General features: G+C 54.2%; 1 protein-coding gene across 17 annotated transcripts in view; it reads left to right on the top strand.

Annotated features, from left to right (window-relative positions):
* The window catches only part of TNRC18 (trinucleotide repeat containing 18), a 125,776-nt gene that overhangs the window by 69,540 nt on the left and 37,205 nt on the right, over positions 1–19,031 (top strand). For all 17 annotated transcript variants that reach the window (XM_077996081.1, XM_077996086.1, XM_077996084.1 and 14 more), the window contains 3 exons: positions 744–1,104; positions 6,527–6,802; positions 12,797–13,045. In XM_077996081.1, coding sequence (XP_077852207.1) covers positions 744–1,104; positions 6,527–6,802; positions 12,797–13,045 — 886 coding nt within the window. The remainder of the gene's footprint in view (positions 1–743; positions 1,105–6,526; positions 6,803–12,796; positions 13,046–19,031) is intronic.

Here is a 19,031-nt window from a genome sequence, read left to right as displayed (position 1 = left end):
AGCAGGCAGTGCCACGGAAAGCCAGGGCCAGGGATTAATGTAACCACAGCACTGGCTGTTTAATAAGTGGTTACCTTGTACCAGACATTGTGGTCACTGCATACCTTACCTGAGTTCATCTTCAGAAGCACCTTGTAATGCCAGACACAAGTATCCCCATTTTACAGAGTTAAACATTGAAGCTGGCCAGTTGTGGTGGCTTACGCTTGGAATCCCAACACTTTGGGAGGCTGAGGTGGGAGAATGCCTTGAGCCTAAAAGTTTGAGACCAGCCTGTGCAACACGGTGAAACCCCATCACTACAAAAATAAAAATAAAAAAAATCAGGAGTGGTGGCACACGCCTGTATTCATCCAGCTACCAGAGAAGCTGAGGCGGGAGGGTCACAGAGCCCAGAGGTTGAGGCTGCAGTGACTTCCGACTCCCAGCTAGTCGGGAGCCTGAGGCAGGAGAATTGCTTGGACCTGGGAGGTGGAGGTTGCAGTGAGCTGAGATCACGCCACTGCGCCCCAGCCTGGGCAACAGAGCGAGACTCCGTCTCTAAATATATGTATATATGTGTGTGTATATATATAAAAAAATATATATATAAATATGTATATTTATAGATATAGAAGCTAAGAGGAGTTAAATCACAGAGGCAGGGGAAGGATTGGAGCCCAGGCTGGGCAGAGCATGTGCACAGACACTCACTACGCTGTTTTGTCAAATCTTTTAACCCATGACCCACCTTCCCTCTCCAGCTAAAGATTAAGAAGAAGAAGATGGCCAGCGACCAGGAGCAGCTGGCAAGCAAGCTCGACAAGGCCCTCTCCCTCACCAAGCAGGACAAGTTGAAGTCGCCCTTCAAGTTTTCGGACAGTGCTGGGGGGAAATCGAAAACTGGCGGGGGCTGCGGCAGGTACTTGACTCCTTACGACAGCCTGCTGGGGAAGGACAGGAAGGCGATGGCCAAGGGCCTCGGCCTGTCTCTGAAATCCTCCAGAGAAGGTAAACACAAAAGGGCCGCCAAAGCCAGGAAGATGGAGGTGGGGTTCAAGGCCAGAGGCCAGCCCAAGTCGGCCCATTCCCCGTTCGCCTCGGAAGTGAGCAGCTACTCTTACAGTAAGTAGCGGATGCCGCGCCACCTTTGGTCCGCTGCTTTCTCTTTCGCTCCCCTCTTCTCTCCACCGTTCTCCTCCCCTCTCTCTCTCTCTCTCTCTCTCTCTCTCTCCTCTGGGGCGCACTAAAGTGCCTAGGCTTGGCATGGCCGCCAAGCCGGAAGTTGGGGGGAGGCCGCCTGAAGCGGATATGCCTGTGATTGGCGAGTGTGATGCCGGGCTGGTGCCGGTGATTGGTGGGCGCCCTTGATTGGCGATTGGAAGCCGACGTCCGCCAGCGCTCTCCTTACCCGCCGTCCGCTTGCCTTCCGGATGCCATTGGCGTGGAGGCCTTGCGCGTCATAGATTTTGCAGCTGTTTGGCCTAGACAGGTCTGGAGTGCGACTGCTCTTGAGGGTCCTAGAGGTGACTGGACTCCCCTACCCACAGGAAGCGTGCTGTCTGTTGCAGACCACAGCTTTGTAGCGAAGTGTTGGCGGAAACAGCGTTTATGGAGCGCCCAGTGCTGGGCTCTGGATGCAGGGCTTCACTGGCATTATTGTGTCTATGGCAGCTCTGACAGTGGTACCCCCATGTTGTTGCTGGGGATGCTGAGGCCTGAGAGCCAGAGGGAGTGTGTGCGCTCAGGTGCGAAGAGGCGACTCGGGGTTAAAACTGGTTTGGCCTGACCCACCTACTCACTGGAACCTGCTGCCATCATGGCTGTGGCCCACTATTGAGTTGTTTTTGTTTTTTGGGTTTTGTTTTTGCTTTTTTTTTTTTTTTTTTGAGACGGAGTCTCACTCTGTCATCCAGGCTGGAGCACAGTGGTGCGATCTTGGCTCACTGCAACTTCCACCTCCTGGGTTCAAGCAATTCCCTTGTCTCGGCCTCCGGAGTAGCTGGGACTACAGGCATGTGCCACCACGCCCAGCTAATTTTGTATTTTTAGTAGAGATGGGGTTTTGCCATGTTGGCCAGGCTGGTCCCGAACTCCTGACCTCAGGTGATCCACCCGCCTCGGCCTCCAAAGTGCTGGGATTACAGGAGTGAGCTACTGCGCCCTGCGTTTCTTGAGACAGTGTCTCTCCTTATTGCCTAGGCTGGAGTGCAGTGGGGCCATCATAACTCACTGCAGCCTTGAGCTCCTTGGGTCAAGTGATCCTCCTGCTTTAGCTCCCCCAAGTAGCTGAGACTAGGTGAGCACCACCACACCCGGCTAATTTTAAAATTTTTTTGTAGAGACAGGGTCTTGCTGTGTTTCCCGGGCTGCTGCCTGGGCTCAGGCAGTCCTCCCCTCTGAGCCTCCTGAGTACCTGGAACTACAGCTGTGTACCACCGCGTGCAGCTAATTTATGTTGATTTTCGTAGAGATGGGGTCTCCGTGTTTTCCAGGCTAGTCTGGAACTCCTGACCTCAAGCAAGCCTCCCGCTTTAGCCTCCCGAATAGCTGGGACCGTAGGTGCACACTACTACATTCAGCTAATCTATTTTTATTTTATTTTTATTTTTATTTATTTATTTTTTTTTGAGACGGAGTCTTGCTCAGTCGCCCAGGCTGGAGTGCAGTGGCCGGATCTCGGCTCACTGCAAGCTCCGCCTCCCGGGTTTACGCCATTCTCCTGCCTCAGCCTCCGGAGTAGCTGGGACTACAGGCGCCCGCCACCACGCCCGGCTAGTTTTTTGTATTTTTTAGTAGAGACGGGGTTTCACAGTGTTAGCCAGGATGGTCTCGATCTCGTGACCTCGTGATCCGCCCATCTCGGCCTCCCAAAGTGCTGGGATTACAGGCTTGAGCCACCGCGCCCGGCCTTATTTTTATTTTTATAGAGGCTAAGTCTTGCTATGTTGTCCATGCTGGTCTTAAACTCCTGGGCTCGAGATCTTCTGCCTCAGCCTCCCAAAGTGCTGCAATATAGGCGTGAACTGCCTTGCCCAGCTGCTATTGAGCTCTTGAAATGGAGCAGTCCTGGTGGGACTGAAGAATGGAGTTTTATCTCATTTAATAAGAGACTGCCAGATTGGAGTGCCCTCATGGTCATGGCCTCTTGTGGCCCAGAGCCTGCTGCCTGTTTGGTTGAGGGTGCTTGCTCAGTATTTGTGGACAGGTGCTAAGTTTGTGGCTGCTGCAGGGAGGCCAGGAGGAGCCTCCTGGGTTCTAGCCCATGTCAGTGTCTGTGGTGGCTGTTCTGGGAATCCCCAGTCCCTGGGGCGTGTGGAGAGCTTTTGCATTGGCAACTGCCTGGTTCTGTGTATCTGGAGCTTTTGATTGGCTCTGGCCGGTTCATGGGCGGAGAAGGGGGAAGTTTGAATGTCAAGGGCAAAAAGTGGACACATTGGCCGGGCGCAGTGGCTCAAGCCTGTAATCCCAGCACTTTGGGAGGCTGAGACGGGCGGATCACGAGGTCAGGAGATGGAGACCATCCTGGCTAACACGGTGAAACCCCGTCTCTACTAAAAAATACAAAAAACTAGCCGGGCGAGGTGGCGGGCGCCTGTAGTCCCAGCTACTCGGGAGGCTGAGGCAGAAGAATGGCGGGAACCCGGGAGGCAGAGCTTGCAGTGAGCTGAGATCTGGCCACTGCACTCCAGCCTGGGCGACAGAGCCAGACTCCATCTCAAAAAAGAAAAAAAAAAAAAAGTGGACACGTTTACTGATACAGTAAAGTGTGTTTTCTTAAGGAAAGAAAATAAAAAGTGTTTGCTTTATGGGGCTGTTGGGGGGCCTTAAGTGAGCTCACGTGGGCAGAGAGTGGAATGTGGCACTTGGCACAGGATTAAGCTGCTGGTTTTTTTGGGGTACATGTGTTTTTCCTGGGCTAGCAGGTCACCAGGACTGATGCTCCCCATGGGTGTGAGTTAAGCTGGTGACTTGTGCCTTCTGTGCTGAGGACGTATGAGAGTGTCGTGGCTTCCGTGCCTCTCTGATTGGGATGGGTGTGATCACAGAAGTACAGCACAGGCTCCTGGCCAGTGTGCGTGGGCACAAGCAGGGAGGGACAGTGCCAGAGACTCATCACTCTGAGGGGGGAAAGGGAGGGGCTTTCTTTGGCTCTCTCAATCTCTGCTCATTTTGGAAAAGTAAAGGGGGTTCAGCAAAGTGGGGGGAGATTGCTGTTCTTTTGATCTTCTGAGGGAGTGGGGTCGGTGGATGCAGTCTGGGTGACAGCTGGAAGAATTCCCCACTTTCAGGCGGATGTGGATGGAGTCCAACCGAAGGTCAGAGATGAGCTCTGTCCCTGAGGTCTCTGGAGTGCTCCAAGCTGGTGTGTTCACTCTTGGCGCGTGTGAGGGAATGTTCGTTTTATTTATTTATTATTATTATTATTTTGAGATGGAGTTTCACTCTTGTTGCCCAGTCTGGAGTGCAATGGCATGATCTCGGCTCACTGCAACCTCCGCCTCCTAGGTTCAAGTGATTGTCCTGCCTCAGCCTCCTGAGTAGCTGGGGTTACAGGCACGCACCACCACGCCTAGCTAATTTTGTAATTTTTAATAGAGACAGGGTTTCATCACACTGGCCAGGCTGGTCTTGAGCTCCTGACCTCAGGTGATCCGCCTGCCTCAGCCTCCCAAAGTGCTGGGATTAGAGGCGTGAGCTGCCGTGCCGGTCTGGGAATGGTCAGCTGGGCACCCTCACTTCATCTTGCCTTTGTTGAAAACTCCACTGTCCCAGATGAGAGAAACAGACTAATGTAGCAGTGAGGAATTCAGTGGGCCTGGCTCCAGTGGGATGGTGGCTGTGGGATTCACGTGGCTCTGCAGAGCGCTCCTCTATTTTTTATAATCTGCTTTTCTGCACTTCTGGGTCAGAGAGAGTGCAGGGTCCACAAGCAGGTAGGGGTGTGTCCGGCAGGGAGGCGCTGAGCTGGACGAGGTCGAAGCGAGAACGGTTTCCTCTTGCTTTTTCAGTTTCGATTGTAGGGGTCGGTGGCATGCCCTGTGGGTTTTTGTTTTTTGGTTTTTTTGTTTGTTTGTTTTTAGATGATGTCTTGCTCTGTTGCTCAGGCTAGAGTGCAGTGGTGTGATCTTGGCCTCACTGCAATCTCCACCTCCTGGATTCAAGTGATCCTCCCACCTCAGCCTCCTGAGTAGCTGGGATTACAGGCGCCGACCACCACAATACAATACAAATAGAAAATACAACAGTTTTTGTATTTTTTTAAAATACAGATGAGATTTCGCCTTGTTGGCCAGGCTAGTCTCGAACTCCTGGCCTCATGTGTGCTGCCCGCTTCAGCCTCCCAAAGTGGTGGGATTATAGATGCAAGCCACCATGCCCAACCTCCCTGTGGGTTCTTGTAGGAGGCCAAGTTGATTGTCACCCACTGGTCTCTCCAGCCTGGGACACAGCCTTGGGAGGGACAGTTTGGAACATACAAGAGAGAGCGTGCTTTGACTGGTAGATGGGCAGGGGCTGGTAGCCTGGCGGGGACTGGACCTTGTCCCACCCCAGAGTTGCCGGACCATCCTGAGGTTAGGGTCTTGCTGGAGTGAAAGCTTAGGTGTTGGTGGGAGCAGTCAGAGGAATGCCTGCCGTGGACGCGTGCATGTGGTTTCTCTTGGAGGTGGCAGGTGCTGCCAGAACTGTAGCTGTGCTGGTTCACGTTCCCCCCATTGGCAGTGGATTTCAGCAGATCAAGGGATTATTCTGTCTCTGGAATCCCTGTCTTCCCATCTTGCCCAGTATGAGAAACAAATCAAAATGGCATGAGCATGGCGGGGACTGGAGCAATGCCTGCTTCGCAGGCTCCCCTCCCAAAGCTGGCGGTTATCTCTCCAGAAGGTTTGAAGACTCCTGTCCTCCATTGTATAGTGAGGCTGGAGGCTTCGGGGCAGCCACCAGTGGTGTGTCGGCGCACCGGCTTGTAGAAAGAAGAGCAAGGGAATAGCTAGCGGTAACAGCATTTGCCCATTTCCATGGCGTAAACACCCTTACCGTGGCCTGTCTCGTGCTGCCATTAGGAGGCCGCTGGGAGGGGCGTTGGGAAGAGAACGCGTGATCTGCTCTCATGAGCCCTTCCCCTCCTGAGTCAGGTCCTCTGCAGTTGTCGCCCTTGGGTCATTGTAATCCCATGGGACAGGCAGTGACCACCGTGACCAGGGGACAGTCCTTCCTGAGCATAGGGCTCCTCTCATCCCCTGGTGCCCGGAAAGGCTGGAGTGACTGGTGGGTGAGGCTGGAAGCATCCAGTCTAGGAAGGGCCTGGGTCCAGCACTCGGAAGATGCCGTGCAATGGCCGAGGCACCCGGAGCAAGGAAGAAGCCTGGACTGGGAGGGGAGCTGGTGACATTGGGCAAGGCCTTCCCACGGCTGCCTACTAGGTATTCAGACCTGTTTGTTCTGGCACCTTCCAGTGCGTTCTCAGAACCATTAAAACCAATACAATGACACCAGCTCCCGCTGCCCTGTGACTTATCTCTATTAAAAACTACTTTGACTGCAGATACGGACTCAGAGGAAGACGAAGAATTCCTGAAGGACGAGTGGCCCGCCCAAGGCCCCTCCAGCTCCAAACTGACGCCTTCTCTCCTGTGTGGCATGGTGGCAAAGAACAGCAAGGCGGCTGGCGGCCCCAAGCTGACCAAGAGGGGCCTGGTGGCCCCCCGGACTCTGAAACCCAAGCCGGCCACCAGCAGGAAGCAGCCGTTTTGTTTGCTGCTTCGAGAGGCCGAGGCGCGTTCCTCCTTCAGCGACGACTCGGAGGAATCGTTTGACCAAGGTTACTAGCTCCAAACACAAAATACCTTCCGTGTTTCCTAGCGAGAGAGTGCGTGCGAGTGAGCGAGAGGGAAGCGAGTGGGCGCACGGGAGAGATGGCGGGTGAGGAGGCCCGTGCGGATGGCCGCGAGAAGGCTGCCATCTGGGTTCTTGGCAGCGTAGCCTGCTGTTAATCAGCTGAATGGTTTTGATTTTTGCTTTGATTTGTACTGTATCATTGTGATAATATCACCGGCTGGCTCTTTTTGAGCTCTTATATGGACTGCTTTTGAGTCTGCGTTTTTCTCCACTTTCCCTCTTCCCTGCCCTCCTCCCCCTCTCCCAGAGTTCCCCCCAACTCCCGCACTCACCTTTTCTGCCCACCCAGAGACCCCAGGCTTGGGTCGGGTTCTCTTTGGGCACGGGTTTGGTGGAGGCTTCCCGAGGAACATTTTGTAAATGGAATTCTGTCGTGTGGGCGTGTGACTTGATGTTTGTACTGCGATTTTGGTAATACCAAGCTTTATTAAACATATCGAGTTCATTTTTAACTAAACCTGTGTGCCTTGTCTCTCTTGCTGTGTCCTTACTAGACATTAGGTTGACGCTTCCCTCTCATTTTGTTTCTCCCCCACCTCCTCCCCTCCCTCCTCCCCACCCAGAAGGAGTAGGGACGGGACCGTGCCGCCTGCCGCTTGCCTGTGTTATTCAAATATCCCTGGTATCGATTGGCATTCATTTCATTTTTCAGGTTTAAAATCAAGCGCCTTCACCTCCAGCATCATCATGTTTTTTAGTTGCTTGTTTTGTCTTTTATTTTCTTAAAGCTCTGTTCTTACTTGCCAGTGGTTAAAAACTATTATTTATAAACACTTGGCTTCTCACGTGTATTTCTGTTTTGAAGGGCGTGTAGGCAGCGCAGGGCCCAGAGCCTTTGACACCCCCGGTCTCTGTCATTCAGTACGAAAGCGGCTCTGTTGCCGTGTCTAGGGACAGAATGTCATGCTTTGTTTGGAGAGAGGCTGCCCTGGTCTCAGCTCGGGGTCCTCAGCCACCTCGGTTCTCAAAAGAGAGCCGCCTGGGCCCTGAGAACCCACTGGCCTTGCCGTCTCCAGTGTCAGAACTGTGCTTCTGAGATGAGACATGTGTGAGCCTTTCAGGCCCTTCAACCAGAAATGCCCCAAGAAAGGAAAGCAGGTGAAGCTCTGACATTTTTTCCTAGCCCTGGTTTTAGGATTTGCTTCAGGGTAAACTCCCCCTAGGGCCAGCCGAAGGGATCCCCCAGGCCCTGGGTAGCCACACCTGAATGTTAGCTACTCCCTGAGGAAAGCCTGGGGAGGGATGTCATCATGTCCCTGGGTCTGACCTGGCTCGGGCACCCCGGGACCTGAACGCTGTCCCCCCACCCCGCCCTGTTTTTCCAGCCCTGCTCTCGAATTCCTGGTCTACCACCTCCCCTCCCAGACCTCCCCTCCAAATTGGCAGAGATCCATTTGGGTGACCAGGAGGTGGTATGGCAAGGAGTACGATGCCCCAGGGCCCATGTTCCCCTGGGCTGCTACTACCCCTCTGAGCGAACGCCGCCCGGGCCAAGAAGAAAGGCCCGTGACCCACTGGCCAGCCTCATTTTCTGAGGCCTCCCCCTGCCCTGGCCGTCCGTGGATGAGTCGGGTTAGTTTATGATTCCCTTGTCCCTCCCCAGCCTCCTCCCTCTCCCCCATCTCCCCCATGGGCTGGACCGCACGCCCCCACCCCACGCCTCCTTAAAGCCATGGTTCCCACTTCCAAGTTTTTGAGCCCTCCTGCCCCAGCTCAGACCCCACAGAGAAGCAGGCAGCCCCCTAGGCCTCTTAGGAAGGGGCTCCAGGCTGGATGCCACAGTGCCAAGTGGACAGGACCCAGATAGGGGAGTGCGGCGGGCGAGGGGAGGCTGGGGAGGTCCAGGCTCCTCAGTGCCCCCCTCCACCCCCGCCAGTCCACCATTGAGCAGGTCTTGAAAGGGATATTTGGGTAATAGGGCCTCGCTGACCTGGTACTAAACTCCATAACTGGCTTGGCTTTTCTAGTGTGTCTGCTTCTTCCAGCAGCCCGACCATCCCTCCACCCTTGACCCCTCCCCATGACGCTTTGAATGTCTGTTTTGGTCTCTTGCATTTGCTCTCACGCTGCACTCTGGACGCAAAGCGAAGGCTGGGAGTAGGGCAGACGGCGCAGCGGGTCACTGAGCTTGGGTGCGAGCCTGGCTCGTTGCTCCGTAGGTAGGCAAAACGCTTTTCTTTCTGTCCTCCGTGCACCTCCCTCCTCGGGGTTCGCCCCCACCGGGTCTGGCAGCAGCAGATCGCTCTGACATTTACCACCAACCTGTCACCGCCAACCCCATGTCCTGAGCCAAGATCTTTTTTTGTTGTTGTTTTTTTCTTTAAATCATAATAAAAAAAAGTTTTTCTGCATTTCCTTGGGTTACTTTGATGGGACTTTTTTCCCCCCCCTCCCTGTCCCCAACCCTTGGCAGGCTTTGTTGCCTCAGGTGTGGATAACTCCAGAAAGGTTTTCTTGGTCCTGAGAGCCCCTCTGCTCCCCGGCCTGCCGCAGACGCTAGCGGAGTGTGCCCCAGACCCCGCAGGGGCAGCAGGCGTGGCCTTGTCAAGCACGCAGGGAGGCGGGAGGGGCTCCCATGCCAGCATGCAGGCATCGAGCTGCTCCCGGCTTTCTGGGCTCTGGTGTGGACGTTGTGGGCGTCCAGAAACCCAGAGCTCGCCCTCCCGCCGCAGCCCCTGCTGGTTGAGAATTCCTCTGGATGGGAAAGATTTCTGGAGTCTGCACACCTGAGTGGCAAGAAGGGAAGATCCCTGGCCTCATGCCCAACCCTCCGCCCCCACCCCCTAACCAGCACCCCTCGGCACCACCCTGCTCAAATTGGCCCACCCCAGGGAGACCCGATGTGGGGGACCCAGGCGCTGTTGAAAGTCTGCCTACACTTAGCCTGCTTTGCCGCTGTGGCCCACTGGGGCGGAGACAGAGCCATGTGACGCCTGCAATGTGAATGATCGCAAGTGTGCACTGCCTGCCTGCCTGTCCCCGCCTGCCCGGCTGGCCTCTCCAGCCTGCTTCATCCATCGCTCTGGGGGCCAGTCTCCCCTCTCACCCTCTTAACAAACCTCCTCCCTCTCCCTCTGGCTCCTCCCTCCCTCCCTCCCTCTACCCCTCTGCGGACTCCTCAGACTCATCACCGTCCTCTGTGAGGTGGCCCAGCAGAAATCCGGGCTCCCTCCAATACACGAGTAGACAGACAGAACCTCTGCCCTCATTGGCACCCCTGGGGCCACCGCTTTTGGCCACAAGTTGCTTAAGCAAGCAGGCGGCTTGGGGCATTGGCAGGAGACTGTGGAGTTGGCTGTCCGTCTTCCCCGTCCGTCTCCCCGAGCCTAGACTGCTCCCCATCCTGGAGAGAGAGGGTCTGGCATCTGCCTCTTCTTGCTGGAAGGGGTCACCTTCCAGCCCTGCGGCACCCAGAGTCACCTTCCCGCTCCCAGCACTCTGGTCCGCGAGGCAGACAGGCGCCCCTGTCACCTGCTTGTGGGTGACACTTTGGATGTGGCATCCCAGGGCGGAGTTTGCTCTCTGAGGCCTCCCACCTGCCTGTCCTTGGAAGTAAGTCTCTGCCTCAAGACAGTCTCTCTTTTTGGTGGGGGAGATTTTGGTTTGTGTGCAGGGAGCCTCTTGTCTGCCAGCTGCCTTTGTCCTGTGAGCCTGGGCTGGGCTCTGGGGGCTGCAAACTCTCAGGTAGGCAGGGAAGGTTACCGGATAATGCTCATCTTAAGTCACCAACCAGAGAGACAGGCTGGGGCTTCTTTTTTTTTTTTAAGTTTTTATTATTATTTTTTGAGATGGAGTCTCGCTCTGTCACCCAGGCTGGAGTGCAGTGGTGCGATCGTGGCTCCCTATGACCTCTGCCTCCCGGGTTCGAGTGATTCTTCTGCCTCAGCCTCCCGAGTAGCAGGGATTACAGGTGCCCGCCACCACGCCTGATTGATTTTTGTAGTTTTAGTAGAGATGGAGTTTCACCAGGTTGGCCAGGCTGATCTCGATCTCCTGACATCGTGATCCACCTGCCTCAGCCTCCCAAAGTGCTGGGATGACAGGCATGAGCCACTGCGCTGGCCTATTTATTCTTGAGACAGGGTCTCGCTCTGTCACCCAGGCTGGACTCCAGTGGTGCCACTGTAACTCACAGCAGCCTCGGACTCCTGAGCTCAAGTGATCCTCCCGCTTCTGCCTCCGGTGTTGCTGGGACAGCAGGTGTGTGCCACCATGCCTGGCTAATTTTTAAAATTTTTTTGGGGGGCCGGGGGCGCTCACGCCTGTCATCCCAGCGCTTTTGGGAGGCTGAGGTGGGCAGATCACGAGGTCAGCAGATGGAGACCATTCCTGGCTAACACGGTGAAACCCCATCTCTACTAAAAATACAAAAAAAAATTAGCTGGGCGTGGTGGCATGCGCCTATAGTCCCAGCTACTCGGGAGGCTGAGGCAGGAGAATGGCGTTAACTTGGGAGGCGGAGCTTGCAGTGAGCGAGATCGAGTCACTGCACTCTAGCCTGGGCGACAGTGCAAGACTCTGTCTCAAAAAAAAAATTTTTTTTTTTGGTAGAGACAAGGTTTGCTCTGTCGCCCAGGCTGGTCGAACTCCCAGCCTCGAGATCTTCCCGCCTCAGCCTCTCAAAGTGCTGGGATTACAGGAGTGAGCCACCTTGCCCAGCCCTGGGGCTTCTTTAGACAGTCTGCCAGCTCTGGGTTCGAGCCTGCTCTTCTACTGCCCAACTGCTTAACCCCGTTGGGCCTCAGTCTACCCCTGCCCTTCCTGGGCATCCCATGAGTGAAGTCACAGCTGGCTTTAGCTCCCTGGGCACGGGGACAGCACAGTTCCTGCCTGCAAGTCACAGGGGTGGCCCTGTTTCTGTTTGGTCGTCTTTAAGCTTGCAAATCGCTTCCTCCTCCATGCAAATGATTCTCTTTGGACCCTGCCCTTGGCTGAGCCAGTGGGCTGGGGAGGGTCACCCCTTGCTTGCTGCAGGTGAGAAAACAGAGGCTCAGAGAGGGCCAAGCACTTGCCCAGCCTCCTCAGAATGGGGGATTGCTAGGAGTCAACTTAATTTTTTAAAATTAATTTTTCTAAAAAATTAGACACAGGGACTCTCTACGTTGCCCAGGCTGGTCTGAAACTCCTGGGCTCAAGTGATCCTCCTGCCTCGGCCTCCCAAAGCATTGGGATTACAGGCGTGAGCCACTGCGCCCAGTCAGGAGTCAACTTTATTTTATTTTATTTTTTTGAGACCAAGTCTCACTCTTGTCACCCAGGCTGGAGTGCAGGGGCGTGATCTTGGCTCACTGCAATCTCCACCTCCCGGGTTCAAGCGATGCCAGGAGTCAACTTTAGACTCCAGATCCCTTCTCAGGGCTGAAACCATGGGGGTCCCCTGGCCCCCAGGAAGAGTCTGAACTCCACCTTCTCCTGCCGCCAGCCTCCAGGACTCAGCTGGTAAAGCTGCCGCGGGCACCTGTGCCCAGAACCCCTGGCCTGAGCCCCCAGGGCCCTCTTCCCTGCTCACCTCCCTCCGCTTCCTCTTTCCTTCTCCTCTCCTGCCTCTGTGTTGTGTGTTGGGGCGTGTGTGCGTGTGACCGTGGAGAGCGCTGTCTCCAGTCCTTGTCCGTGTGTCTGGCCCCTGCCACAGCACAGGTGCATGTTGGTGCCCTTCACAGAAGCCCACCCTGACACACAAGGCCGCTGCCCACCTCTGGGCTTTCCGGGATGCCCGCATTGGGCTCAGCTGGCCGGGGGCATTGGGCCATCGGGTGGGGGGAACCGTGGGCTGGGTCTGCATCCATCCCCGGCAGCCCCCTGCTGAGGACTGAGGGGCTAGGCTGGAGCCCAGAGGCCACTCCAGGCCAGGGGGTGGTGGGGGGCAGCCCTCGCCAAGGCTAAGGCTCTGACTTGGTCCCTGTTTTCTGCACGCCAGATGAGAGCTCGGAGGAGGAGGACGAGGAGGAGGAGCTCGAGGAGGAGGATGAGGCCAGCGGCAGCGGCTATAGGCTGGGTGCCCGGGAGCGGGCCCTGTCGCCGGGCCTGGAGGAGAGTGGGCTGGGCCTGCTGGCACGCTTTGCCGCCAGCGCCCTCCCCAGCCCCACGGTGGGCCCGTCCCTGTCTGTGGTACAGCTGGAGGCCAAGCAGAAGGCCCGGAAGAAAGAGGAGCGGCAGAGCCTGCTCGGTGAGTAGCAGCAGGTGGGCTGTGGTAGGGGGGCGCACGCCATCGCCCCATCCCACAGGTGAGGAAACTGAGGCTCAGAGATGCAGGTGCAGAGCTGGGAACGGGCAGAACCCCAACCTCGTGGGCCAGCCCCATCCTGATCAGGGATACTGGCGACAGGGGCCCCAGCCTGCTATCTCCAAGGAGCGGACTCCTCGCCTTGCAAAGGGCAACCTCCTTCACTCTCATGCTTCCAGCAAACACGGTCCTGTTTGGGGCACTTGGGGGGCTGCGGGAGCTCCATGGAGGCCCCTGACCCAGCCTGGGGTTTGTGGGGGCCATTCCAGGTTGGTGACACCCAGTCTGGCCCGTGAGAGAGACGTGGGTGCTAGCTGAGACACAGGTGCAGGCGAAGGAACAGCCACGCCGCGGTAGGAAGAAGACAGAGCGCGTCTCGTTCAGGCTTTGCGGGGTGGTGGGGGTGCAGGCTGTGCCACGGGAGAATGGCTGGGACGGGCCTCATACGACCTGGGCTTGAGCCTGGAGGAGTCTGGTGGGGTGGGCAGACACCAGGCTCTCTTCGACTTGCCCGCAATCCAGATAGATAAACCGAGGCAGCAGGCGCTTACCCCAGTCCATGTCCTTCATGTCTCTGCATCTCTTGATTGTTTCCCTGCATCAGGGCCCTGCGTTCTTGGGACCCTCTCGTGGACCCTCCCTATTCTCACCAGGCTGAGTGCCCTCACATGGATGCAGCTCACCTGCAGCTGGGGTTGGTGCCGGAGATGGAGATGGTCATGCATGTGTTCAGGCTCTGAGTTCCCCTGGCCCCAGCAGGGAAGGGTCCTTCTGACCCCTCAGGCGTCCTTTTCTGAGCCGCAGTAGGGGTAGGTATGAGGCCCTCCTGTCAGGCTGGGACAGAAAAACAGGCATTGCTTCCCCTGAAGGCCACCCAGCTGCCCCTGGCTTCATGTCCTCTGTAGGTTTGTGTAGCAAAGCCCCCCCCCCGACCTCCAGTGTCTCTTGGAACCCCATTTGTGGCACCCATGCCAGGCTCCAGGCCCTGCCTTCCCCTCCTCCCTCTCACTCCCACACCCTGCCATTGTTTGCTGGGCTCCAGGCCTGGCTCTCCTAATAAAGAGGCACCAGGGCCCCCTACAAGGCTACCTATTCTTAGGTATTCTTCATACAGAAGCAGCTGGAGGGCATCTTCAGAGTACACGCTTGGCCAGGCCACTCTTCTGCCCAGAACCTCCAAATGGCTTCCCGCTGCCCTCTGATCAGTGCTATCTGTCTGACTCACCACCATCAGACAGACTGCTTGGACAACATTATCCTGTCCACAGCCGCTACATGCACCAGCCGGGCTAGTACCCTCAGGCATTTACACTTGCTATTAATACAGCCCCAAATGTCCATTTCACCCAAACCGTCCAAAGTATTGGCATATGGTCCAAATTATTCCTTTATTCTACATTGACTGTCTGAAGGGTCTGTAGTGATGTCTCCTTTTTCATTGCTGATACGGATTGTTTCTTCTTACTCTATTGCTTGGTCAGTCTGCCTAGACGTGATCAGTTTCATTGGCTTCTACTCTTTGTTATTTTCTTCCTTCTCATTCCTTTGGGTCCACACGCATGTCTTGGAGATACTGCAGGATTGCTTCCAAACCATAAAGCGAATATCACAGTAAAGCAAGTCACATGAATGTTTTGGTTTCCTAGTGCATATCGAAGTTATGTTTAAACTATACTGTTGTCTATTAAGTGTGCAGTAGCATTATGTCTGAGAAAACGATGTACACACCTTAATTATTATTATTATTATTATTATTTTTTTTTTTTTTTTTGAGACGGAGTCTCGCTCTGTCGCCCAGGCTGGAGTGCAGTGGCGCGATCTCGGCTCACTGCAAGCTCCGCCTCTCGGGTTCACGCCATTCTCCTGCCTCAGCCTCCCGAGTAGCTGGGACTACAGGCGCCCACAACCGTGCCCGGCTAATTTTTTGTATTTTTAGTAGAGACGGGGTTTCACCGTGGTCTCGATCTCCTGACCTTGTGATCCGCCCGCCTCGGCCTCCTAAAGTGCTGGGATTACAGGCGTGAGCCACCGCGCCCGGCCGTACACACCTTAATTAAAACCAGGTTATTGGCCGGGCGCGGTGGCTCAAGCCTGTAATCCCAGCACTTTGGGAGGCCGAGACGGGCGGATCACGAGGTCAGAAGATCGAGACCATCCTGGCTAACACGGTGAAACCCCGTCTCTACTAAAAAATACAAAAAACTAGCCGGGCGAGGTGGCGGGTGCCTGTAGTCCCAGCTACTCGGGAGGCTGAGGCAGGAGAATGGCGTAAACCCGGGAGGCGGAGCTTGCAGTGAGCTGAGATCCGGCCACTGCACTCCAGCCTGGGCGGCAGAGCGAGACTCCGTCTCAAAAAAAAAAAAAAAAAAAAAAAAACCAGGTTATTGGCCATGCATGGTGGCTCACACCTATAATCTCGGCACTTTGGGAGGCCAAGGCAGGAGGATTGCTTGAGCTCAGTAGTTCAAGACCAGCCTGGGCAGCAGGGCAAGACCCCATCTCTACAAAAAAATAAACAGAAAAATTAGCCAGGCATGCACCTCTGGTCCCAGATACTTGGGAGGCTGATGCAGTGGGATCACTGGAGCTTGGGAGGTCGAGGCTGCAGTGAGCCGAGATTGCGCCACTGCACTCAAACCTAGGCAACAAAATGAGACCCTGTCTCAAAAATAAAAGACCAGGCAAGGCACAGTGGCTCACGCCTGTAACCCCAGCACTTTGGGAGGCCGAGGCAGGCAGATCACGAGGTCGGGAGATTGAGACCATCCTGGTTAATATGGTGAAACCCCATCTCTACAAAAAATTACAAAAAATTAGCCAGGCGTGGTGGCGGGCGCCTGTAGCCCCAGCTACTCGGGAGGCTGAGGCAGGAGAATGGCATGAAGCTGGGAGGCGGAGCTTGCAGTGAGCCGAGATCACGCCACTGCACTCCAGCCTGGGTGACAGAGCAAGACTCTATCTCAAAAAAAGAATAAATAAATAAAAATAAAAGACCAAACAAAAAGCATATGTTTACACTATCCTGTAGTCTCTTAAGTGTGCAATAGTATTGTCTTTTTTTTTTTTTTTTTTTTGAGATCAAATCTCGCTTTGTCACCCAGGCTGAAATGTAGTTGCGCAATCTCTGCTCACTGCAATCTCCACCTCCTGGGTTCAAGTGATTCTCCTGTCTCAGGCTCCCGAGTAACTGGGATTATAAGCACACACCACTACGCCTGGCTAATTTTTGTATTTTTATTTATTTATTTATTTATTTATTTTTTGAGACAGAGTCTCGCTGTATCACCCAGGCTGGAGTGCAGCGGCACAATCTCGGTTTACTGCAAGCTCCGCCTCCCAGGTTCACACCATTCTCCTGCCTCAGCCTCCTGAGTAGCTGAGACTACAGGCGCCCACCACCACGCCCGGCTAATTTTTTGTATTTTTAGTAGAGATGGGGTTTTACCGTGTTAGCCAGGATGGTCTCAATCTCCTGACGTCGTGATCTGCCTGTCTCGGCCTCCCAAAGTGCTGGGATTACAGGAGTGAGCCACTGCGCCCGGCCTGTATTTTTAATAGAGACAGGATTTCCCCATGTTGACCAGACTGATCTCGAACTCCTGAACTCAGGTGATTGCCCACCTCGGCCTCGCAAAGTGCTGGGATTCCAGGCATAAGCCACCGCGCCCAGCTGTCATAGCATTATGTCTAAGAAAACACTGTACGTACCTTAATTTAAAAATAGTTTATTGCCGAAAATGCTAATGATCATCCGAGCCTTTAGTGAGCTGTAATCTTTTTGCTGGTGGAGGGCCTTGCCTCGATGCTGATGGCTGCTTACTGATTAGGGTTGTGGTTGCTGAAGGTTGGGGTGGCCGTGGCAATTTCTTCAAATGAGATAACAGCGAAGTTTGCTGCATCGATTGACTCTCTCAAGGAAGATTTTTCTGTAATATGCAATACTGTTTGATAGCGTTTTACCTACAGGACTTCTTTCAACATTGGAGGCAGTCGTCTGAAACCCTGCCCCTGCTTTATCGTCTAAGCTTATGCAGTATTCTAAATGCTTTGTCATTTCAACAGTGTTCACAGCGTCTTCACCAGGAGTGGATGCCATCTCAAGAAATCACTTTCTTTGCTCCTCCATAAAAAGTAGCTCCTCATCTTTTAAAATTGATCATGACATTGCAACAATTCAGTCCCATCTCCAGGCTTCATTCTAACCTGAGTTCTCTTGCTGTTTCCACCACGTCTGCAGTAACTTCCTCCAGTGAAGGCTTGCGCCTTTCATAGTTGTCCACGAGGGTTGGAATCAACTTCTTTTTTTTTTTTTTTTTTTTTTTTTTTTTTTTTTTTTTTTGAGACCGAGTCTCACGCTGTTGCCCAGGCTGGAGTGCAGTGGCGCGATCTCGGCTCACTGCAAGCTCCGCCTCCCGGGTTCCCGCCATTCTCCTGCCTCAGCCTCCTTAGTAGCTGGGACTACAGGCGCCCGCCACCACGCCCGGCTAATTTTTTTGTATTTTTAGTAGAGACGGGGTTTCACTGTGGTCTCGATCTCCTGACCTTGTGATCCGCCCGCCTCGGCCTCCCAAAGTGCTGGGATTACAGGCTTGAGCCACCGCGCCCGGCCTTTTTTTTTTTTTGAAATTGAGTCTCGCTGTGTCGCCCAGGCTGGAATGCAGCGTTGTGATCTCGGCTCACTGCAACTTCCGCCTCCCTTGTTCAAGCGATTCTTGTGCCTCAGCCTCCCGAGTAGCTGGGATTACAGGTGCCTGCCACCATGCCCGGCTGATTTTTGTATTTTTAGTAGAGATAGGGTTTTGCCATGTCGGCCAGGCTGGTCTGGAACTCCTGGCCTCAAATGATCCACCTGCGTTGGCCTCCCAAAGTGCTGGGGTTACAGGCGTGAGCCACTGCACCTGGCCTAGAATAGTGAATTCTTTCCAGAAGGTTTTCCATTTACTTTGCCCAGATCCATCAGAGGAATCATCATCTGTGGCAGCTATAGCCTTACAAATTATATTCCTTAAGTAATGAGACTTGAAAGTCAAAATTACTCCTTGATCTATGGGCTACAGAATGGGCGCTGGGCTAGCAGGCATGGAACCAACATTCATCTCCTTGTACATCTCCCTCAGAGCTCTTGGATGACAAGGTACATTGTCAATGAGCAGTAATATTTTGAAATGAATTTTTTTTCCTGAACAATAGGTCTCAACAGCAGGCTTAAAATATTCAGTAAATCATGCTGTGAACTGAGGTGCTGTTACCAAGGCTTTGTTGTTGCCTTTTTTTTTTTTTTTTTCCTTTCTGAGACGGAGTCTCGCTCTGTCACCCAGGCTGGCGTGCAGTGGCACGATCTCGGCTCACTACAAGCTCCGCCTCCTGGGTTCATGCCATTCTCCTGCTTCAGCCTCCCGAGTAGCTGGTACTATAGGCGCCCCCCACCATGCCCAGCTAACTGTTTTTGTATTTTTAGTAGAGACAGGGTTTCACCGTGTTAGCCAGGATGATCTTGATCTCCTGACCTCGTGATCCACCTGCCTCAGCCTCCCACAGTGCTGGGATGACAGGCATGAGCCACCGCGCCCGGCCTGTTGTTCCACTGGTAAGAGCACTGGCAGAGGAGATTAGCATCATTCTTAAGGACCCTGGGGTTTTCAGAATGGTAAATGAGCATTGGCTTCAACTTAAAAGTCCCCAGCTGCATTAGCCCCCAACAAGAGTCGGGCTGTCCTTTGAAGCTTTGAAACCAGGCACTGACTTCTCCTCTCTATCGATGAAAGCCTTAGATGGCATCTGCTTTCAGTGGAAGGCTGTTGTGTCCACATTGCAAATCTGTTGGTTGGTGTAGCCACTTTAATCAGTGACCCTAGCTGGATCTTCTGGAGAACTCGCTGCAGCTTCTCCATCAACACTGGCTGCTTGTCCTTGCATTTTTATGTTACGG

The sequence above is a fragment of the Macaca mulatta genome, chromosome 3, assembly GCF_049350105.2.
Source record: "Macaca mulatta isolate MMU2019108-1 chromosome 3, T2T-MMU8v2.0, whole genome shotgun sequence".
Lineage (NCBI taxonomy): Eukaryota > Metazoa > Chordata > Mammalia > Primates > Cercopithecidae > Macaca > Macaca mulatta.
This window is presented reverse-complemented; position numbering and strand designations above follow the sequence as displayed.